Source organism: Myotis brandtii, unplaced genomic scaffold, assembly GCF_000412655.1.
Source record: "Myotis brandtii unplaced genomic scaffold, ASM41265v1 scaffold115, whole genome shotgun sequence".
NCBI classification, from domain to species: Eukaryota; Metazoa; Chordata; class Mammalia; order Chiroptera; family Vespertilionidae; genus Myotis; species Myotis brandtii.
The window spans coordinates 11,244,329-11,267,075 of record NW_005353967.1 but is presented as its reverse complement, the minus strand read 5'-3'; the positions used below and the strand labels follow the sequence as shown (position 1 = coordinate 11,267,075).

Sequence of the window (22,747 nt, the reverse complement as noted above, 5' to 3'; positions counted from 1 at the left end):
GCTTTTATGGAAATTACATGAGAAAGATGTGCTTAAGTGAGAATTAGTCAGTTTGCAAGATGGAAGGAAAAGAGATTTGTTGAGAGAGGTTCTGCCTGTGGCCCACAATCCAGGGCCTCGGGTTGCTGGAAAAGCCAGTTTCCCTGCATCCTAACGTCAGGAGCAAAGACTTGGAGTTATTGAACTGTGGAGTCTTGGTTGAGAAGGCTGTCTCCCTGCTCAAGTCTGCCATTTCAGCACTGAAATGGGCACCATTAAATTGAGGAAGAGCAGGAGGGACATGATACAGGAATCCATATATTAGAAAAGATTTGGTAGGTTTAAGAAAAGTCATAGTTATTTATTATTATTATTTTAAATCTTCACCCAAGTATATTTTTTCTATTGATTTTCAGACAGAGTGGAAGGGAGGGAAAAGAAGGGAGGAGAGAGAGAGCGAGAAACAGTGATGTGAGAGAGACATATTGATTGGTTGCTTCCCACTCAACCAGGCCGGGGATCGAACCTGAAACTGAGGTACTGTGCCCTTCACTGGGAATTGAACCCAAGACCCTTTGGTCTGATGCTCAAACCACTGAGAAAACCAGCCAGGACATGTATAGCTATTTTTTAACATGAATCTGATTGGAAGCAAACAGACAGAAAACCTACTACGTTTTTTATTGGATTTTATTACCAAAGATATAAGCCTGGCCTACAAAAGCTTATGATTATTTGATTTCTAAAGCAACTCTCGGGCTTTGAGCTGGTATCGGCAGGAATCTATGCTAGCAGCCGCCCGCAATGTGGTCGTGGAGGGTAATGAACAATAAAGAATTCCCTGCAGGTAAAACCAGGGGCCACGGATATAATTGTTAAAGAATTCCCTGCAGGTAAAACCAGAGGCCACGGATATAATTGTTAAAGGAATCCCTGCCTGAAAAGAGACCCAAAATAAGTCCAATGGGCTATCCCAGGAACTTCCCAGACTCAGAATCCTTATAATTCCTGCCAAACTGTTTTTGAACGTTGGAAGGCCTGCTATGTATCCCATTCTCTCCTACTCCAAGTGGGAGTTTTTTTTTTATTGTGGTTATTCTGTTCCTATTCTACCACTGGGTGTGCGTGTGTTGGGTGAGTGGGCCAGACAAGTTGTCTTCCTTTTCATTGGCTGCTACATCATGAGAAGCTACAACTGGGGACGACTGTCTATCACGGAGAGAGCTTAGTCTTTGAGCTCAAGGCAATAACTGGTTGGGATCTGTCACGTGGTGAATGGGGGAAATGTGCTCATGTTACTTGGATAGACTGTGGTGCAACTGGCTAGCTGACTCTTAAAATCCATTTCTAATTCTTCCTTTTAGTAATAGAATCCACTCAGCTGAACAAATGGCTACCAATTGAAGACTATATTTCCTAGCCTCCCTTATAGCTAGATATCTATATATATAAAAGGCTAAGCAACCAGACAACTGCCCAGTATACTGACCACTGGGGGCAGACACTCAATGCAGGAGCTGCTGAGTGACAGCAACTTTGCAGAGTGTCCTCTTGCACTCCGGGACCCCACAGGAGATGTCAGACTGCTGGTTTTGGCCCGATACCTGCAGGCCAGGCCGAGGAACCCCACCTGCCGGAGGGATCCCGCTCACTCCACAAATGCCCTTTGAGCCTTGGCACTGCTCACGTGTGGCTGGTGGAGGAGGGACCTTGGGAGGTTGGCTCCAGGGCATGTCCAACCCGTCTTGCTCAGTCCCGCCCCACCGGCCACCTTCTAATTAATTTCCTTTCAATGTGCACGAATCCGTGCACTGGGCCTCTAGTAGCTATATAATGGAATTTGGGTCAATGCAATGTGCAACTGATATATGTCATTTTTAGGTCCTTTACTTTTTTTAATATATTTTTATTGATTTCAGAGAGGAAGAGAGAGGGAGCAAGAGATAGAAACATCAATGATGAGAGAGAATTATTGATTGGCTGCCTCCTACATGCCTCACATTGGGGATGGAGCCTGCAATCCGGGCATGTGCTCTGACCAGGAATCGAACTGTGACCTCGTGGTTCATAGGTCGACGCTCAACCACTGAGTCACAATGGCTGGGCTCTAGGTCTTTTTCTTAAAGATACTTTCACTGTACTTTATTTTCCTTCTTTCCAACAGATTGGGAAGATGACAACTGAAATGCCCTTGGAAGTCACTTGCGGAGGAGAGAGAGAGAGAGAGAGAGAGAGAGAGATGCCCCACTAGCCCTGGACTATTGACTTGGGAGAAGAATACAACTTTTAGTTTATTTAATCCATTCTATTTTCATTAGAATAGTTTAACCTGTGGCCAGACAAGGGAGGTTGTCAATGGGCAAGGAAAAAGGTAAAATTCTAGGTCTGAGGAATTAGGAAGCATAATGCTCACAAATAGGAATATTAGTCTCAGAGCTGACTTCAACATTGGTTAACAAAGCGAACCCTTTTCTTAAAGTCCTCCGTAACAACAAATAAACAAACAAAGACAAACATTTATAAGTACCTCTTTGCACCTTGTATTAAAAGCCATTTCCATCTTCCTTCTGGTTTCTGGGATACAACATTTCTTCATGACAGGAAAATAGTGTGGATATTTTAAGGTAATTTTGTACTTGTCATCATCTGTCTTTTCTAAACTATCAATGAAATCATCAGGAAGAGCACCTGCAAGAAATTCTCTCATACATCAAGTTTTCCACTCATTGTTGATTAATTTAGCATTGGCATGGTGCCATTAAGAACTCGAGGAATTTTGCGGAGTAATTAAAATTCAAGTAAAATGATGACAATTCTTATAATCTCATGTGGGTGGTGGTTAGAGAACAGGTGTCTCAGGAGATGCTAATCCAAAACATGCACAGGCTTCAGTGCTGGTTTGATGGAGAACAGGAAAATTAAACCAAGCAAGATCCAGAACAGAATAAGAAGAGACTAGTTTAAGTTACAATGTAGGGGACACTGTGGGGCAAAAATTTTTCAAGGCACTGAAGGCTGTTAACCAAGAAAGATTACGAAATCTTCTCAGGACTGTCTCCAGAAACAGTATACACTCTCATTAGCCTATAATCTAAAAATGGCTTGTTGGTCTTTTCTGTAGAAAAGATGGTGGGTTCTATAGAAGAGAGTGGATCATTTTTTAAAGAATTCTTTTAACTTTGACCTGCCAAATTGTGAGGTGACATCATCTGCCTAAATTACATAATTTCATTTAGAAAAATAACAAAATTTTACCAAGTTCAGCCTTGGAAAATATAAGGAAGGTATCATCCTCATTGAGGTTTTTGTTGAAGTCAATGCACAGCTCACTCATTTTTTTCTTCATTGCTTTGATTTCCTGAAACAAAGGCACAATACAGGACAGTTTGCCAACCACGGGCCTAGAAGAATCACCTGGAAATAAATCATTTTTCCTTTTCCAAAGAATGAATTAATTCTACCGTCAAGTTTATTTCTGAAACTGTAAGATTTGATTGGCATTAGACAAAAGAAAAAGTTTAGAAGCATTTTTTAGCAGCTGATCTGTCCACCTTTAAGGGGCATATAGTAATCGCAGGGTATTCCATTTTAAAGTGCTGGTTTTATAATTTCCCATCATAAGGATTTTATTACCAGTGCCCTATCTCTGTAAGAACAAAGGAATAAAAACACAAGTCAACTATTAAGGCCTGGAACTAGGTATTAGAGAAGGTAAGATAGAGCAGAGAAAATAGGCCCAGCACACATGAAATAAATAAAACTTGGACAAAGTTAAAGAAAAATTAAGTTACCAGCTGTTTGTCAGTCACCAAGAGGTGGATAGGAGTTGTGGAATTTGAAACCACTGACTATCCAATACACTGTAAATGGATTTCTATTATGTATTATTTCCCACATTAAAAACATGTCTTTCCTTATTTCCTGTTTGTTTGTTGCATTTTGTTTTATTTACTCTCTTTTTTTCCCCACAAAGAAAAGGAAACAAACTCACATTTTGGACTTGTTCTGGAAGATGGAGCCCATTTCTTTTCCCCATTTTAACTGACTTTTCCAAGTATCGCCTGGCTTCAGGCTTTATCTTCCCCAGATCACAGGTTTCCTGAAATTAAAGATTGTGACAACCATTCTGTTACAGCAGTGTCAGTAAATTATAAACAAGAGGCCAGAGCAAATTTATTCATCATCTCTGTTGAGCTATGTAGCACAAAGGTGATTCAGGCCCTTTTGAAGACCTAATTTCTTTTATGCTTTCATGAGCCTCTGCTCATCTAAAACAGAAAAATTAAATAAACAAAAAGCTAACCAGAATTGCCCTGCCTTGCATCACAATCAAGAGTGCCTGAACCATTTGAGAGTGTGATCATAGAAGCATTTGCATAATCGCCTTCTCAGTATTCTCTATGACCCAGGGGTCTTTCTCACAAAACACATTCCTTATCACAAATCATCTGGATTTAATTTTCTATCATTTTCTAACCTGGTTCCACTTGAGAGGCAGGCATAAATATAAAGGGCAAATAATACATAGTGGAGAGTGGGACTCTTTGGCCAACATACCAAAAAAGTACAGCTGGATAAAGGCTTCTAGCACTTTAAAAATGCCTTACTGTCATTTAGCAAGAGAGATCAGGGGGCTGCAGCAAGCTGTGCATGAACAAATACGTGGGGAAAAGGAGTCCACACAGCCCACAGGAGGAACATTGGACAGTGCATTTCAACCTGCCAGCAGCAACACGAACGGCACTCACTCAAAGGAACGAAGGGCCCTGGAGGATGAGCCATAGCAAGGTATTTACTCAAAACAGGTGGCGAAATATACAGGGCACATCTGGAAGGCTGGTCAGTTTGTGGTCCCTCGGAGGAAATGGACTCCAGACAGAGGAGTAGTAGATTCAGTTTGGTTGAGAGGCAATGAGGGACTTTGTCTCTAGAGCCTTAGAGACCTCTCAGCATTAGGACCCTGCCATTGGTTGCACTCTCTCTCCATGGAAGACCTGGACTGTCCATCCCGGAGTTTTGTATTTCCCCAACTAATTAGATCTTAAAAAGGCCCAATTAGATCTTCGCTTTAGAGCAGTGATGGCGAACCTATGACACGCGTGTCAGAGGTGACACGCGAACTCATTTTTTGGTTGATTTTTCTTTGTTAAATGGCATTTAAATATATAAAAAAAATATAAAAATATAAATCTTTGTTTTACTATGGTTGCAGATATCAAAAAATTTCTATATGTGACACGGCACCAGAGTTAAGTTAGGGTTTTTCGAAATGCTGGCACGCCGAGCTCAAAAGGTTTGCCATCACTGCTTTAGAGCCTGCAGTTTTATATTGTTGGCGCAAGGCTTTTGCTGCAATAATTTTGTAATTTTTTTACATTTTGTTGTAGCAGGTAAGTAGAGTTGTACTCTGAGGGTGCTACTTAATAAAACAATCTGTATCTCACCTTGCCTCCCGATAAAAAATATTATGTCACAGTAGTAAAGCACCTGTTGTGCATACATTACTCACAGTTTCCTCTGACTTAATCCTCAGTGGAGGCAGAGAACAATTACTCATTTTTCCATAATAACCTCCTTTATGTCCTTAGAGCATTTCTGAGCATGCAGGCATGACCGGAGTTGGAACCCTCTCTAGCTGGTACTGGCACACTCTGGGATCTCAGCAGCAGGTGTCTGCAATGGGAAGACACCCAGAATGGCCAGGGAGATAACTGCGCTGTGGGCTGGTTCCCTTGGGGATGGCTAGCAGCTCAAATCACAGTGTTCATGCGGATGTGATGATTCACCTGAGTTGATTGAGGCTGGCTTGACAGGGCCAGGAAGTCTGTCCTGAGGTGTGAGGCATGGCAACAGGAGTCTCTAGACCAGGGGTGGGCAAACTTTTGGACTCGAGGGCCACAATGGGTTCTTAAACTGGACCGGAGGGCCGGAACAAAAGCATGGATGGAGTGTTTGTGTGAACTAATATAAATTCAAAGTAAACATCATTACATAAAAGGGTACGGTCTTTTTTTTTTTTTTTTTTTTAGTTTTATTCATTTCAAATGGGCCAGATCCGGCCCGCGGGCCGTAGTTTGCCCACGGCTGCTCTAGACGGTACAGTGGTGGATGTTGAAAGGTTGGGGAGAACATAGGCTGTAGCTATGTGTAGTGGGGGGAGAGGGAAAAAAATCCCTGTTGATAAGGGCCTGGCAAGAGCTGGGTAAGTTGAAGGACCCAAGTGAGCAGGTGGAGATCCAGAGCAGAGAGCCTTCCCAGCAGGGCAGGGAGCCTTCCCAGCAGGGCAGTGAGTGAAGACAGAAGCCAGCCCAGAGCTGGACAGCAGTGTGGGTACTTGGTTCCCAGGGTTCACTGGGTACATTCAGTCCCGAGGTCAGGACAGAGGCTCATCTCAGTCTCACCGGCTGGTGTAAACAGAATTATTCTACACTCAGGATGGCTCTCAGACATTACCATTCTTAAGTTATTCTAAATTCTTTAGAATTTCATAATAAAAAAGTGAAACATTTTCTGAATTTCCCCCAAATCCTCCCCACCTTCTGTCCCATGACCTTTTGTCCTTTTCTTCACATATGCCAATGAGAAATTATTTCAGTAGGATTTGCCATAGCTGGGCTGCTACTTCAGAAAGCCCGGAAGTATAGTCAGCATAGTCAACTCCAACTTCATGGTCTACATTAGGTGAGACTACATACTCTCCAAATAGGTAATACAAGTATATATAAACAGGTGAAGGATATTCTGAGAAAAACCAGCCCTGAAGTAGGTCTAATTAAAATATGACCATTACCGAAATATATGACTAGCCACAAAAATGACACAACAAAAATCGGCCTCAATTGTAACCAGACGCCCTTTGCCAGTCAGATGGTGAGGTCCTGGGAAATCTCCGGAGGTCTCTGGTAAGAGTAAGGCACTTCTAAAATGTGCTTCTAACGCACATTCCTGTCCCAGAGCGGATCATAATATTCTCCCTTACACTCGCCAGGCAAGGTCGGAATTACCGCCCAAGGCCTTCCTAGGAGGGACTCAGCACTTCCAGGCTGCTCTGCTGCAGCTGCACCTTCCTTCCTGAACCAGAACTTAATCCCCTTGGATCGGAACCAGGTCTCAGGCATTTCAGCGTGAAGTTTCTCTTCTTTAGGAGCAGGGTGGGTGGGGGGCTGAAGTTCTCTGAAGTAATTTTCCAATTTATGTAAGATGACAGCAGAGTTCTTTTTAAATCTCTGTGGTGACAAGATTTACTTCCCTCCCCAACTTCCTCCTGTGGCAAAGGGCTTCTGTGTAAGTGTGGGTGAACTCGAGCGCACACACACACACTCTTACACGTACGTTTGTATCTTGTATACTCATTTTGCAGACTGAAGGTAAATGAGTCTCCTAGGATCACATAGCTATATAGTGGTAAAAATGGGGGTAGAAATAACTCCTTCAAATTCTTAGTTGAGTACTTTGCCCAATATGCCATACAACCACATTAACATCCTTAATTCATAATTCTTTAGAATTTCATAATAAAAAAGTGAAAAATTTTCTTAATTTCCCCCAAATCCGCCCTGCTTTCTGTCCCATGACTTTTTGTCCTTTTCTTCACAAGACCTTCACATTTCCAGTTTCTAAAATATGTAAATGAAAAATTATTTCAGCGTGTATACAAAGTAGAAATTACAACGCTGTTAAAAGAAAGAGCTCTGAGAATTAAGCTAGTATATTCCCTGAGTATTATTTAGAGAAACTGATTCATAAACTTCAGATATGCTAAGAAATACAAGACAACAGAGTATGATAACATATATCTTATTGCAAAAGCTTACATAGAGGTATGACTTAATTACATGTGTTATACTGGTATTTGCAATTTTTCAGGTCTTTTTTTTTTTTTTTTTTCAATCAGTACACTGTTAGGCTCCTATCCTGTTACTGGAAGAGAACATTCTTAGGCAACTGCTTACAGTTAGGATAGAAGTGCCGAAATGTCTGCTTGCTGACTGATAACTCAATTGCCATCACCAGATTCACTGCTTTTGTGTGGGCCACAGGCAGAATGAGGACCATGGGAGTGGGGAACCACACTGCACGGAGCCACATTTTAACTGGGACTAGTTCAGATCCATTCAACATGCATTCACTGAGCTCCTATTCACACCAGGCACCAGGCAAACAAAGATGAATATCCTTGAGGTTCTTTAAGTCGTATGAAGAAAAAAAGGATACACCAGCAAATATGTCTATCATGTAGTAAATGAAAAGAGAGGTAAGTACTTAGGGAGCACAAAAGAGGGGTGCCTACCTAATGAAGAAACTAAGGCAAGGTAGTTGATGCTTTCTATGGGATCCCTAGGCTTTTAAGAGCTTAACGAAGGTACAAGTTTTAAGGCACCTTTGGGTCCTGAGATCTTGTATTTTATTTTGGCACTAGGTCTCCATGACTGTTAGAGTACATCACAATACTTAATCACATGATCTATTCATTTACACTGCTATGTCAAAAGTCTTCTGCTTAAATCACTAATTGGCTGAGATGAATTGGCAAGACCAAAGCCCACAGATCTAAAAAAATATAAATATTACATCAGATAACTGTATTTCCCAATTTAGCTTGCATAATTCAGACTATTTTCACTAAAGAATCCCTCTTCTCTACTTATTACGTAGCAGACCACTGGAATAAAAAACTGCATGTCTGGATTATTTTGACATGAAGACACTGTACATTTTTCTTACCAATATGGCTGGAAAAGTGTCCGTAAACCTTTTTTCATCTTTGCTGGTTTTTAGCCAACAAGCGGGAAACCTTTGTCAGGACTGGGAAATGAGATTTTGAAAATCCCTAATGAGAACTTAGAAGTCAGGATGAAAACAGAGTTAAGGAAAATTAGAAATTCTGAGGAAAGTTTAAAAATACATATATAATACATAGGTAGAATGGAAATTCGATTATTGGGAATGAAATAAAAAGTTTATAAAGGTCATGATTTGAATCATATAGAATAATAACTAAAGTAAAAAAGAAAAAAGGGAACAACTTAATAAAGAATCATAAAGTTCTTTTTTTTTTAAAATATATTTTATTGATTTTTTTACAGAGAGGAAGGGAGAGAGATAGAGAGTTAGAAACATCGATGAGAGAGAAACATCGATCAGCTGCCTCCTGCACATCTCCTACTGGGGATGTGCCCGCAACCCAGGTACATGCCCTTGACCAGAATCGAACCTGGGACCCTTCAGTCCGCAGGCCGACGCTCTATCCACTGAGCCAAACCGGTTTCGGCAAGTTCTTTTAATTAATGTTATTTTTATAGTGCCAAATATGAACAATTCTGAACCACAGAGATTATAGATAACAGGCTGAAAAATGCTCATCTGATATGAGGGAATAGACAGCATATACTCTTATATGTCTAAATAAAGTCATGACTACATATTCTGTAGTGAGTTACAAATAACACTGCTGTTTTATTTCAACTCTGTCAACTTGCTAAAAGGAACAAAATTTTTGAGATTCTTGCATAAAGAAACATGTAAAATTAAACAAAAATGCCTAAAAGTATATAAAACTTTGGGTATTTTCCAAATTGCTGAGGTGTCATGAAAATAAAAATTCAAAGCAAAGAGAGGATAAAAATACTAGAAAGCAAATCAACACTGGTTATGAAAAGACCAAAACACTCATGGCAGATTCACCTCCAACATTTATTATACATAATTTCCCTGAGTCCTGGAAAATGTGAGGATGACAGACAGGAATGACTGTGGCATGCAGCATCAACATTTGTCGGTATGATGGCCAAAAGCACATGATATTTACAGATAAACAACTCAAACCCATTTGCTGCTAGTTGATCTGATCTAATATAAATCTTGTAATATTTTGAAGAGGTATTTACATTGAACCATCAAGTTCATGATGGCTAAGAAGCCTTAGATTTGTAGATGTACACTCTTTTAATGTGTCATACTTTAAAAAATATATATTTTTATTGATTTCAGAGGAAGGGAGAGGGAGAGAGACAGAAACATCAATGATGAGAGAGAATCATTGATTGGCTGCCTCCTGCACGTCCCCTACTGTGGATCAAGCCTGCAACCCAGGCATGTGCCCTTAACCGAAATTGAACCTAGGACCCTTCAGTCAGCAGGCTCGATACACTGAGCCAAACTGGCTGGGGCTAGATGTATACTCTTTTATATTTGGTCTTTAATCTTAGGTGAATATAATCAGCAACTAAACATAAACCTAAGTGGTGTAATATAACATTATATAACACTGTGCTATGCCCATTGTTATAACAATTAGAAACAAAATCTAGAAGCATTCAAGTATTTTTTATTGCTGATGAAAGGTTTTTACTTTTTTATTGTAGATTTTTTTTCTTTTAAAGGGATTCATAATATCATTTACCTGTAAATGAACAATTCTCAGAAATATATCTTCTCTCATGCTCATCTCGATATCAAAGCGAGAAAGTCTTTTGTCCGCTTCTGTGCTTGCTGCTCGTACTTCTTTGTCAGAGGAGACGTGCTGGGGAAAGTCTAGCATGGTTCGTTCCACTGTTAATAGAGGGGAAAACTGTAAGGACTCCTCAAGTCAGGATTAAGAAAAATACCTCCTGTCTAGATGAATGATTATCCTGACAAAAGTTTTCATTTTATACTTTCTGTAAAAGTTCCTAAGGCTATAAAAAACACAGCATTTAATACAGAGCCTGGCTGTTCCAGTGGCATTATAAGGAACAATAGGGTGTGCACTGGGCACTTATTAAAGTATTCTTTGGGTGTAATTTGCTAACTGGCAATATAGAAAAATAAAGACATAGTTCTTATACTAAGGCATTTTATAATCTGGGGAGTGGAGGTGGGGAACAGCACATAAAAAGACAAAGAACAATGCCGGACAGAGCAGGTTAGTTGCTAAATGAATGGAATAGTAACTGAAAGGCAGCAATGCGGAGGGCTGGCCACTGTGCAGTGCCCAGCAGAGAAGGCGGGGCCTTAGAGGATGGTGGGCAAAAGGAGAGGCTGGAGAAGCAGAGAGTGCAAGTCTGGGGAGGGCAGGGGCAGAGGCAGAGGATGTTTAAAACACAAGCACACCAAGTTAGTGGGGTGGCTTTAATTTAGAAGTTCTTTTTTTTCTTTATAAAACATATATTTTTACTGATTCCAGAGAGGAAGGGAGAGGGAGAGAGAGATAGAAACATCAATGATGAGAGAGAATCATTAATCGGCTGCCTCCTGCGTGCCCCCTATTGGGGATTGAGCCCGCAACCTGGGCATGTGCCCTGACAGGGAATAGAACTGTGACCTCCTGGTTCATATGTTGCTGCTCAACCACTGGGCAACACCAGCCAGGCTAGAATAGAAGTTCTTAACCTGCATACAGATTTCTTAAATAATTTAATCAAAGTTACATACCCCTCCTTCCCAATACAAACATTCATACAATGAGTTCCATACAATTTCAGAGGATTCCTGGGAAACTCAGTAGACACATCCAGCAAAGAGCTGAATATTGGGGCTATTCCTGTTAAATGATGGTGCTAATGCAGTCTATTCTAACTTTTACATATTAAAGTTGGTTCTGGGTTTTCCACATATTTTTTGTGTGTGGCTTTAATTGGGCAAAAATCTGATGTCAATGAAATAATACTCACTATAGAAGCAAATGAGTATGGTTTATAGTGATGGTTGTGGTTATGCTATGACAATGAATACATTTTTATTTTATATATGGTACTTTAAAGGTATTGTAAGTAGGCAAAGTTTACACCTGTGATATATGGTAAACAGGAGAGCTATCCTTTATATACCAAGAAACTGTACAATTGAAGAAGCCACCTCACTCTTATTAGTCCTCTTAAAATACTGTTACAAATAAAGGCATAAAAAATTGTCACAAATATCTGAATACATTAATAATGTGTTTTTAAAAATCAAATTAGATAATTATTTTTAAGGATCTGACTTAGTCTATAATTTTATGTCTCTTAAATAAAGAATAAAACAGATTTAAATTTTAATATCTATTGTATTTAAGTGATATAATTAACTAATAGTTATCATTTCTGTTTACTTTTAAAATAAGCTCAAAAACATTATTAAGAAGGGCAAAATTGCTCAAGAACTCAAATGAGCATCATAAAATATAGGAACCTAAAGTTGTAAACATATTCGTAAATAATAATACTGGAAACCATTTCCTTCCTTACTTTGCCCACAAAGACCTGGAACCAGACTTATACTCTAGCTGCCAAACTATAAACAATGCTGATGTCTAGTAACTGACACTAAACGGGAAGGGTTTTTAACAGCTCTTGCTGGAGGCAGAATGAACAACGAGAACATACAGATAAGAGAAAGTTAGTCTTTAAAAGGCTATTCTTTGGATGATTAATCCACAATGATAAAGTTATAAGAGAGTAAGAACATACATCACAAACCTAAAAGTATATTTAGAAGATGTATTATTGGGGAAAAAGATAATAAAAAAGTTTTTTGTTTTTGTTTTTCCCCCCACTGATGTTTATATTTGTTAAGTGTATACGAAGTTACCAGGCTGGCATGCCAACTTGGCCATAGTGAATAAAGAAGTTCGTATCTGAAACTGGGACAAACCATATATAGGGTGAGAGATGCATATGAAATTGCCTACTGGGAAAGCTCTGCTGAATGGGGACCAACCCTTCCCTTTTGACTTGGACTAACGAGACCAATCAGATCCTTTTTATTCAGAGTTTAAACTCAGGACTTGTAGCAAGATGTAGTGGCCATTGATGAGAGTGATGCAGTTGGTAGTTGAGGCAGAAACTGAAACAGAAGAGCAGAGGTCAGAGAGAATAGCCAAGTCCCCATTGTGGTGGGATAGAGTAGAGAACTCTTGGTGTTGAGGGGTTGGGGAGGGTAGAGCGATGACCAGGGCACTAGGGCTGTGGAGGGTTCTGGACAACCTTCCAAATTCCAAAAGACATACATCGTAAGTCAAGGCCCCACTGTACTAATGTTTACGTTATCCATGTTCTTATGAAGTGTGGATACACAGCCAAGGTTGCTTAGTCATAATTATCCTACAAAATATATCCAACCCATAGAGGTAACTCCTGTGAATCTTCATTTCTTATAACTCAGAGAGTCTAATACTCACATAATAAAAATAATGTATTTTAAGTGTAGGGAAAATGGAAGATAGAGAAAAGCATAACGAGAAAAGTAAAAAAGTCAACTGTCAGCCCACCATCTAAGATACTAACCATTATTTTTTTTAAATATATTTTATTGATTTTTTACAGAGAGGAAGGGAGAGAGAGAGTTAGAAACATCGATGAGAGAGAAACATCGATCAGCTGCCTCCTGCACATCTCCCACTGGGGATGTGCCTGCAACCAAGGTACATGCCCTTGACCGGAATCAAACCTGGGACCTTTCAGTCCGCAGGCCGACGCTCTATCCCCTGAGCCAAACCGGTTTCGGCGATACTAACCATTATTAAAATTTGTTATTAAAATTTTCTTTTGGCTTTCCTTCTTTGTCCTTTTCTCTAGGTCATTAAATACTGCATCTAAACATTATTTTGTTATTATGTTTAAAAATATTTTTATTGACTTTTAGAGAGAGAAAAAGAGGGGGAGGAACATTGACTGGTTGCTTCCTGTACGCACCCTGACCAGGGATGGAACCTGCAACCTGGGTATGTGCCCTGACTAGGCATCAAACTGGCGACCTTTCTGTGCACAGGGTGATGCTCAACCAACTGACACGCGCCAGCCAGGGTTATACATGATTTTAATGGCTTCACAGTGTTAGGGTGAATGTATCACAATTTATTTAGTCATTCTATTAGTTGACACTTAGGAGTTGTTCCAAGCTTTTGCTTATGAGAGTAACTATTTATACATAAATTTATAGATGATTTTTTCCTGTATCTGATTATTTCCTTAGTTAAATACATAGATGTGGAATTACTAGGCCAGGGTTTGGACGTCTTAAAAGTTTTCATAGATACTGTCAATGCTCTCCAAAAAGCAGCCATAAAGAGTGTACATTTTATAGCACCTTTGCTAACATAATAAAAAAATTTTAATCTGAGGTAACTTAATTCCAAGCAATTAATTAATCATTATGTAAAAATCAATATCTTGTGAAATTGGAAAACGGATTGCTAAGACAGAAAACGTACAATGGTTTATGATGCCCACAAAATGAAATACTGATGTGCTTTTGCATCCTACTCACCTATGTACTTCACCTCTACATCAGCCAGTGCCTGCAAACAGTTTTCATAAGTTACTTCCTCAAGGTCAAGCATTCCAATAGCATCGTACACCTGTTTGGTCTGCACAATGAGCTCCTCGGTTCTTGTTTTAATTTGTTCTGGTGAAAGATCCCATCTTAAAACATTCCTGCCAGCCGCAGTGCTGGAAGACATCGCCTGAAGAGGAGACATCACTTCTCGCCCCAAAGTCATTCTGAATAAAATCCTGCAACCACCAATTCTAAAGAGAATCAGAAAGAGAATAAAAATTAGGCATTTCTGTTGATCTAAAGTCAATAGACAAGTGGGTATTATCTAATTAAATTTAAATAAAAGAGAACGTTTTAATAAAATTGAGCAATTTCTTTCCGCTGAACACATATGCACAACGCTCCTGTGAAAGTGTCAGTGCAGGACTCGGACTCCTGGGGGCTTATGGGATCTCCTGACAGGACCCGCCCACTCTTCCTGGGCAATAATGCTGGTGTTATGCCAGGTGGCAGGCAGGATGCCTGCCTTCTGATCTGTTTGGGTGAGTTGCTGAGCAAGCCAAGGAGAGGCTGGGTTCCTGGTTAAACTGAAGACTTCATTTGGGAACCCAAACTCTTAAATCTCTTGGACCTTGAGCCACATTTTTCTCTGTAAAATATGCACCCCCCCCCCCCCCGCCCCGCCCAGCAAAATGTTGAAGGTTATGTTATTGAGGAATAAACTGATATGGATATGTGGAAGTTATTTAATGGCACGCTGTACTATAAATATAAAGGGGATTTAACATCAACTCTTATTAGAGCTTTTTAAAAATTGGGAAATTATCAAAATGCACATGAATCAAGTTTTAATATACTGTATGATGGTGAATAGGCTGTCCATTGTACCATTTCTTTCTCTGAATTCTCAGGCATGCTTTGGCAGTGCAAGAGCTCTGTAACATTAACAAATTCAATAAAAAGTAAGTATATAAAAAAAACCTTCAATGCTTATATTTTTTTCTTGAATAGTTAAAGATTTAATTAAATTTGTATTTTCCAAACATTAAATTGTTTATGTAATTAAATCATAGAAAAATAAAGTTACATGTCAAAAACATAATAATTGTCCTTTATAAATTAAACCAGTAATTTTTATCATTTAAATGTTTTTCCTGTGCAATGGCCACCTACTACTTATGCAGTCTCAAAAATGTTTGGGATTCAGCATTCAAATTTAGGTTGAACATCAGTTAAAAAATTTTTTTTACCAAAATATCAAGAATGGGAATTTGAATTTAAAACTTGGAAAATAAACTCTGGTATAGCTATGACATTATTCTAAAAGAAAAAATTAAGGATAATTATACTAGTCCTCCAACCCCCTAAATACTCAAATTAATAATTGGTGCCATGTGTGCATCTATCTACAGATGCATGTGTTTGTGTGTATAGATAATTTTAGAGCTTATAAATAAAAATGTTATAATTAATAGCTAACATTTATTGTGTTTAGGCACTGTACTAAGTGCTATTCACATATTAACTCAGTTCTCACAAAAACCCCATGAGGTAGATGCTATGGTTATTCTTGTATTACCAAAGAGGAAACTAAAACACAGTTAAGTAACTTGCTCAAGGTCACTATGGTGGGAGCTAGGATTAAAAGCTAGGTAGTATCTTGTAACAGAAACCCACACTTGAAACCTCTACTAGTATGTTCATGTTGACCAATGTTACAGCAATAAATTAAAAAAAAAGAAAAAAGCAGGTAGTATAGATCCAGATCCCACACTCTTAACTGCTACGTTAAACTTCATTCCTATTATTTTACAACACCCTAAAACAACCTTATAATGTAGGTCAGACATTATTCCCTTTTAATATATGATGCAATTGAGGCTCAGAGAAGCTAAGTGACTTGCTCAAGGCCATTCACTCACAAACTCACAAATATTTATGAGCGTGTACTGTGTCTGGTCACTGTGATAGGTGCCGAGAACAAAAAGGCGAATTGACTGGGACAATGCTATTACAATACAGAGGAGAAAACAAATGGATCGATAGGCAATTATACTATATTGAGATGAGTGCTATGATAGGGTCAGCAGAGGGAACTCTGAAAGGCCACAAAAGGAACTTTTCTAGGAATATTGTCTAGAAGGAGAAATGCGCAAGCCAAGATCTAGACAATGTGCTATCCAAAGGCCAAAGGCTATAAGGAGAGAAGTCTGAAAAGGTAAGTAGGAAGTACTGAATGCAAAGCCTTGGAAATCATTAAAAAGTTCAACCTTGCCAGGCCAGTGTGGCTCAGTGGTTGAACATCTACCCATGAACCAGGGGGTCACGGTTCGATTCCTGGTCAGAGCACATGCATGGGTTGCAGGAGTAAGCCCCAGTATGGCGCATGCAGGAGGCAACTGATCAATGATTCTTTCTCATCATTGATGTTTCTGTCCCTCTCTCCCTCTCCATTCCCCTCTCTGAAATTAAAAAAAAAAAGTTCAATCTTATTTTGAAGGCAATGAGAGCCATTGAAGTCTTTTAATCAGGTGAGAGATGAAATAAAATATGCATTTTAGAGAAATCACTCAAATTATAGTGAGTTGAAAAGTTTGGAAAAGAGAAATCATTCTAGAGGAAAGCTATTACTGTATTTGGGGCATAAAATTTTGGCATGCTGAACTAGAAAATAAAGGGAATTGGAGTGATTAAAAAAAATCAATATGAGATGGTACTGAATGGATGTGTGGGGAGGTGAGAGAGTCAAGGAGGATGTCCAGGTTTCTGTGTTGGAAATGGATGGTGGTGCCATCACTAAAATCGGGAACTGAGAAAGGGGAGGAGGTGGCTCTTTGGGGTGGGGGTGGGAAATTCAACTTTGGACATGCCAAGTGGCTGTGGCACATGTAAGTGGAATTCATTAATATTAAATGGTAATTAGAGGGGTGGTTGGACTGGCCCAAGGGAATTTGCAGAGAGAGAACAGAAGAACTGAGTTCTAGCTCTGGTTTAATCACTGAGGTAGAAGGAAAGCCAAGCCAGGCTGGGTCTAGGAAGTTGTGAAAAGTAGGCATTAAAAAAGGGAGGGAGCCCTAGCCGGCTTGGCTCAGTGGATAGAGCGTCAGCCTGCAGACTGAAGGGTCCCAGGTTTGATTCCGGCCAAGGGCACATGCCTGGGTTGCTGGTGCGATTCCCGGTAAGGGGTGTGCAGGAAGCAGCTGATCAATGATTCTCTCTTATCATTGATGTTTCTATCTCTCTCCTTCTCTGAAATCAATAAAGAAATATATTTTTAAAAAAGGGAGGGAGCGAATAACAGTATAAAGAAAGACAGAGAGTCTGTTGAACTTAGCAACAGGAATGCCATTGGTTACTTTGGCAAGAGCAGTGTCAGTGGGGTGATAGGGGTGGAAGTCAGATTACTGTTAAGAGGTGTGAAGAAGGTGAAAACGGGAGAGTACACCTAAGCAACTCTCTGGCATGAAAACAAAGACAGCTAACTCAGTGCGCAGCTGGAAGGGGCCGAGGCAATGGAAGATTGGGGAGATCTAAATGCTGTCTGTCCACATGAACTGAAGTCTCTGATGTGAAACACTGGCTGATGGACCCAAGGCTGGCAGACTACTTTCTAATATATTTTCACATTTCTCCTTTAACCAGTTGAGTTATATATTCACCAAAGGTCAAATTCCAAAACCTGTTTATGACTATTTGTTCTTATGCAATTTAAATATTTAACCGGTTAAATGTATATAAACAGAATGATTTGTTGTTTAGCGAAACTGTTTTGGAAATACTTTTTAATAGATAGTGACTAAAAAGCCAACCAAAAAAACAAAAACAAAACCCGGCTGTAATAGAAGTTTAAGTAAAGAATTGTGATGATTCAGAAGACTTCTGATTCAGATTAATTATGTGTGTATTTAGGTGTGTTCTTGTTCCACTTAAAAAAAAATTGGAAATTTAAAAATGGTACATTTTAGATGTAGTTAAGCAAGGACAGTGAGGAATTCCAATCAAGTGATTCATACCTGCTAAAAAGGCCTTCATCTTACATCAAAATATTTAGAAATAAATATACATTTATGTTTTGTTTGAATATGTATTTTAAGCAATTTATCATTTTTCATGACTCCACTTGAAAGTAATTTTTTCAATTTATTCTTTTTTTAAAAAATATATTATTGATTTTTTACAGAGAGGAAGGGAGAGAGATAGAGAGTTAGAAACATCAATGAGATAGCAACATCGATCAGCTGCCTCCTGCACATCTCCCACTGGGGATGTGCCCGCAACCCAGGTACATGCCCTTGTTCGGAATCGAACCCGGGACCCTTCAGTCTGCAGGCCGAGGCTCCATCCGCTGAGCCAAACCGGTCAGGGCTCAATTTATTCTTAAATGACATTTAGAGAAAGGTTAAAGGAGATAGGAACAAATGGCATATAAAGCATGGACAGCAATTTGTTTTAGAAGACTACAATCTCAGTAAGATCAATAAAATGGGTAAAATGGGAGTAGTTAGATTGTAATAAAAATGTGTGATGTCTGGGTTTAGGAATTGAAAAGCTAAACAGACTGACAAAATCCAGCATATTTTCTTGGAAGTGGATGGTTGAGATAAACAAGCTGAAGAATGCAAGGAGCCGACATCCTAGTATTGGATAAATTGTCTACGATGAACACTGGAGTCCACAGCTTGACAGCTGGGCCTGGGAGTAGAAAGGAAGACTGAACCAGGGACAGAAGTCTTCAAAGAATAGAAGGGGCTGACCAGGTGGTTGGGAGAAGACATTGTGGGCAGGGTATAGAATGGTAAAACCAGATTGTGAGCCTCGACAGTGGTTTTATACAAGGTGAAGAAGTGTTGGCCTGGGAGAGTAACTGGGGGCAAGGTAGGATCTGGGGAACAAAAGATGTGGATTTTCCTCCTTACTTTGTGCTATGAGATGTGGAAGAAAAGACGGGTGTAGGGGAAGTATTTTCCTCAGGGTTGAGGGGATTTCAGGAAAGGTTAAAAGGAGAAGAGACCATCCAGAGTATGAAAAAGTGGAGGAGTATGTTTACCACAAGACCAGAGCTCCAGAAGTAACAAGGGAGAAGTCTAGAGCAGATAGTTACATCGGTATTGGTTGTCCAGCCCACCTCTCCCCCATCTAATTATATACGCGTTTTCTTCCCATATCCATGCATCCCCCACATAGTCCATGATCTTTAAAGGTGGCTGCCTCTACCTCAGATCCTGGGAGAGAAAGGGGTCTTATTCCTACTGAGTATAAATGAGAAAGCTTGTGTCCTTGACTACAGCCAGCATCCAGCTTATGAGAAAGAATGGAACCTGATTTAGGATGAAATAAACACTGTGAATGGAAAAATAAAGGAAGGAAACTAGATATTTACTGACATCACTGAGCCCCTAGATCAACTAATTCTGAAGCCTGACCGACAGCTAGACTTTCCAGTTATGTGAGTGAGTCTATTGTTTAGGCCGGTTTGAATGTGGTTTTGTTATTTGGCTCACACAGAGCACTGACTAATAAAGGAATGAAAACTGATAAAGGAATGAGCACAGGAAAAAGAATGATAAAGGTTGGAATACAAGAAATGACCAGTGACTGGAGGGTCTTCTAAGCTTGGTGGTCGCCTAAAATACCAGGGATGTGAAGTTCACTGTGTGGTGTTGGCTAAAAATTTCCAAAATAATTATTCCCACAATTCCTCATAGACACACAGAACTAAGGCCTCGAAGGAGTCAGCCATGACCATGATTGATTGGGCTCCCAAGGAAGTTCTGCACAGGTGAAGAGGCTGGCCATGGGGTTTCTCAGGCAATGAATAGCAAGTGGATGACTAATGACAAAAACATAGGACTTCTGTATCTTAATACCTTGCTCCTTTCACCACTCTTCTTAGTATAAACCAATTATTATGGACACATTTTCATTATTGTTAAACAGCTTTAAAATACAATTACTCCAAATATTTCACTGATAAGATGATCTCCACCGGTTTTCATTTATTTCCTAATATTTATCAAAAGGTTGAGTGTTTGGTCACAGCATCACCTGACTCTAACTCAGTTAAAATGATAAAGATGTGAGCAACCCTGCCTTGGCTGTACAAATATACCTATGATCACCCTTGTACAGCTTTACTGCAATGAATAAAAGCTACACCTTCCTTGAAGTAATACTCCCTAAATGTGGAAGGGGTAAAAAGAAACAGACAACAGAAATCATGATTTCCAGAGTCAACAGAACACATTAAATTTTTTATATTATAACTTCTTTTCTCGCTTTCTGGAATTTTATCTTAATTTCATTACTTCATGATTTAGAATTCTTGTTATCAAAGAAAAGGAATGAAGACTGAAGGATCCCCTTATGCTTCTAATGAAAACATTTTTTTAAAATATATTTTTATTGATTTTTTTACAGAGAGGAAGGGAGAGAGATAGAGAGTTAGAAACATCGATGAGAGAGAAACATCGATCAGCTGCCTCCTGCACACCTCCCACTGGGGATGTGCCCGCAACCAAGGTACATGCCCTTGACCGGAATCGAACCTGGGACCTTTCAGTCCGCAGGCCGACGCTCTATCCACCGAGCCAAACCGGTTAGGGCTAATGAAAACATTTTGATCTACTGAGAATTTTTCTATCTGCATTGTATCTGCTTTTCCTCTTCCATCGTCATTTTGCTGAGCATCCCTCCTCCTCCCACTCTGTTACCATTTCAAGCTCATTCAATGCTTAGAATGTTGGTACATTTCTCTCTTCTTGCTCTTAAGGGCCTCTGTACCTGGTTGGGAAAACTGGTGAGTGCACCTGCAGTCATTCTAGCAACTGTGCTTGTTCGCTTGAGAATCTGGTGAGGATTTTTAAAAACTGACTTTTTGCAACTGAGAGCTATAAAAGTTGAAAACAGGTAACAGAGTGTGATCCTGTCTTTCTCTACAGGGGTTATTTTGTGCATTTGAAAGTTAAAATCTAGATTACATCAGAGATGTCTACTATCTAATTAAACACTAGGGTGGTGTTGTTTTTTTTCCTACAAACTTCCAGGCTCTTTATTATTTCTGTCCCAACCACACCTTCTTCATGGTCTCTTCAGTCTTTAAAGTACTTTCAACCACACAACTCTGCAATTTCTAATAAGAAATAGTACAGAATACTATACTGGGATTGACAGGAAGGTGCAGTTGTAGTCTCCTGTGTCCACCAAACAAATGAAGTACTTAGGCAAAGAAAACAAGTGGCATAGATTTTGACAGAGATCACCAGGTTGCAGAATTTCATTTGGACAAATGAGCAGGCCACAGCTATTTTGAGTTCATTGTCTTAAAATTTTTGCAAAACATTTTATGGAATGTACTTTCAGAAATGCTCTGAGACTTGCTGCATTCATTTCCTTTTGAAGCATAGTGTAAAAGCCTCTACTTCCTCTTATCAAGGCTTCTTTGACGATTCCAGTTCATCCAGATCTGAGCTTCTATCACCTTTCATCTGTGCCATTCATTTAAATTACTGTCATTCACCTGTTCGATTGGCTTGTCTTGTATTCTGCAGTAGACTAGGACTTTCTCAAGCATAATAACCATGGCACATTTCTTTTGTCACAACCCTAACCTGAGCTCACTGCACTGCTGAGCACATAACAGATGCTCATTATATACCAGAGGCCCGATGTACAAAATTCGTGCAAGAGTAGGCCTTCCTTCTCCAGGCTGCCGGCACTGGCTTCCCTCTGGCACCCGGGACCCGGGCTTCCCTCGCAGCCCCAGCTTTGACTGGAAGGTCATCCGGAAGGATGTCCTGTCTAATTAGCATATTACGCTTGTATTATTTTATAGATTTGAAAGGAGATGGATGGGACTGGTATGGCTAAAACATTACAACAACACCATCTCCCATCATCATTACAAATAAACATCCATGCAGGGAAATGTGTCTTAGTAGAATCAGGACTCGAGTGAAACTCCATTATGTAAAATGTCATAACTTCTCTTTCCCCACAATTTACATTTTATCCATGTTCTCATCCTTTCCCTGTAGTGTTACTGTGTTGTAGCACATGGTTTGCATGGCATTTCTTGACATTTGCCCCAATTCTGCAAAAACACTTCGAAAATATTCCTAGTATTTACTTTGGAATTAATATTTCTCTACAAGCTCCTATTGAGGGCTGCATTTCATCAACCCCCCAGACTGTAATTACTCTATATTTATTTAAATTATTTATCTTGTTCCATTTCATCTGAACCGCCCCCTTCTAATCTTGATTCTTACTGTTCATATCGTTGTTTTTTGCACTCACTGATTTAACTAAGTCACCCCTCTCCTTACTAGTATTATGAGCTTCTAAAACCAGATGAAACCATTAATATTGATTGCTACCGAAAACAAATAATCAATTTGAACCATGCTTTGATAGTGAAATGACCAGAATGTTCCAGAAGACACTGCAAAGTAATTTTGCTTCATGATGACGCACCATCACACACTTCAAAACCAGTTAAAAACACATTAAAAGATCTTGCCTGGGAAGTATTAAT

General features: G+C 39.5%; 1 protein-coding gene across 2 annotated transcripts in view; it reads right to left on the bottom strand.

The window, feature by feature from the left end:
- The window catches only part of NLN (neurolysin (metallopeptidase M3 family)), a 77,147-nt gene that overhangs the window by 33,057 nt on the left and 21,343 nt on the right, over positions 1–22,747 (bottom strand). For both annotated transcript variants that reach the window (XM_014549114.1, XM_014549118.1), the window contains exons 2-6: positions 14,206–14,465; positions 10,382–10,530; positions 3,971–4,078; positions 3,235–3,337; positions 2,507–2,667 (exon numbers count right to left, since the gene is read on the bottom strand). In XM_014549114.1, the coding sequence (XP_014404600.1) occupies positions 2,507–2,667; positions 3,235–3,337; positions 3,971–4,078; positions 10,382–10,530; positions 14,206–14,437 (753 nt within the window). In that variant the 5' untranslated portion in view covers positions 14,438–14,465. The remainder of the gene's footprint in view (positions 1–2,506; positions 2,668–3,234; positions 3,338–3,970; positions 4,079–10,381; positions 10,531–14,205; positions 14,466–22,747) is intronic.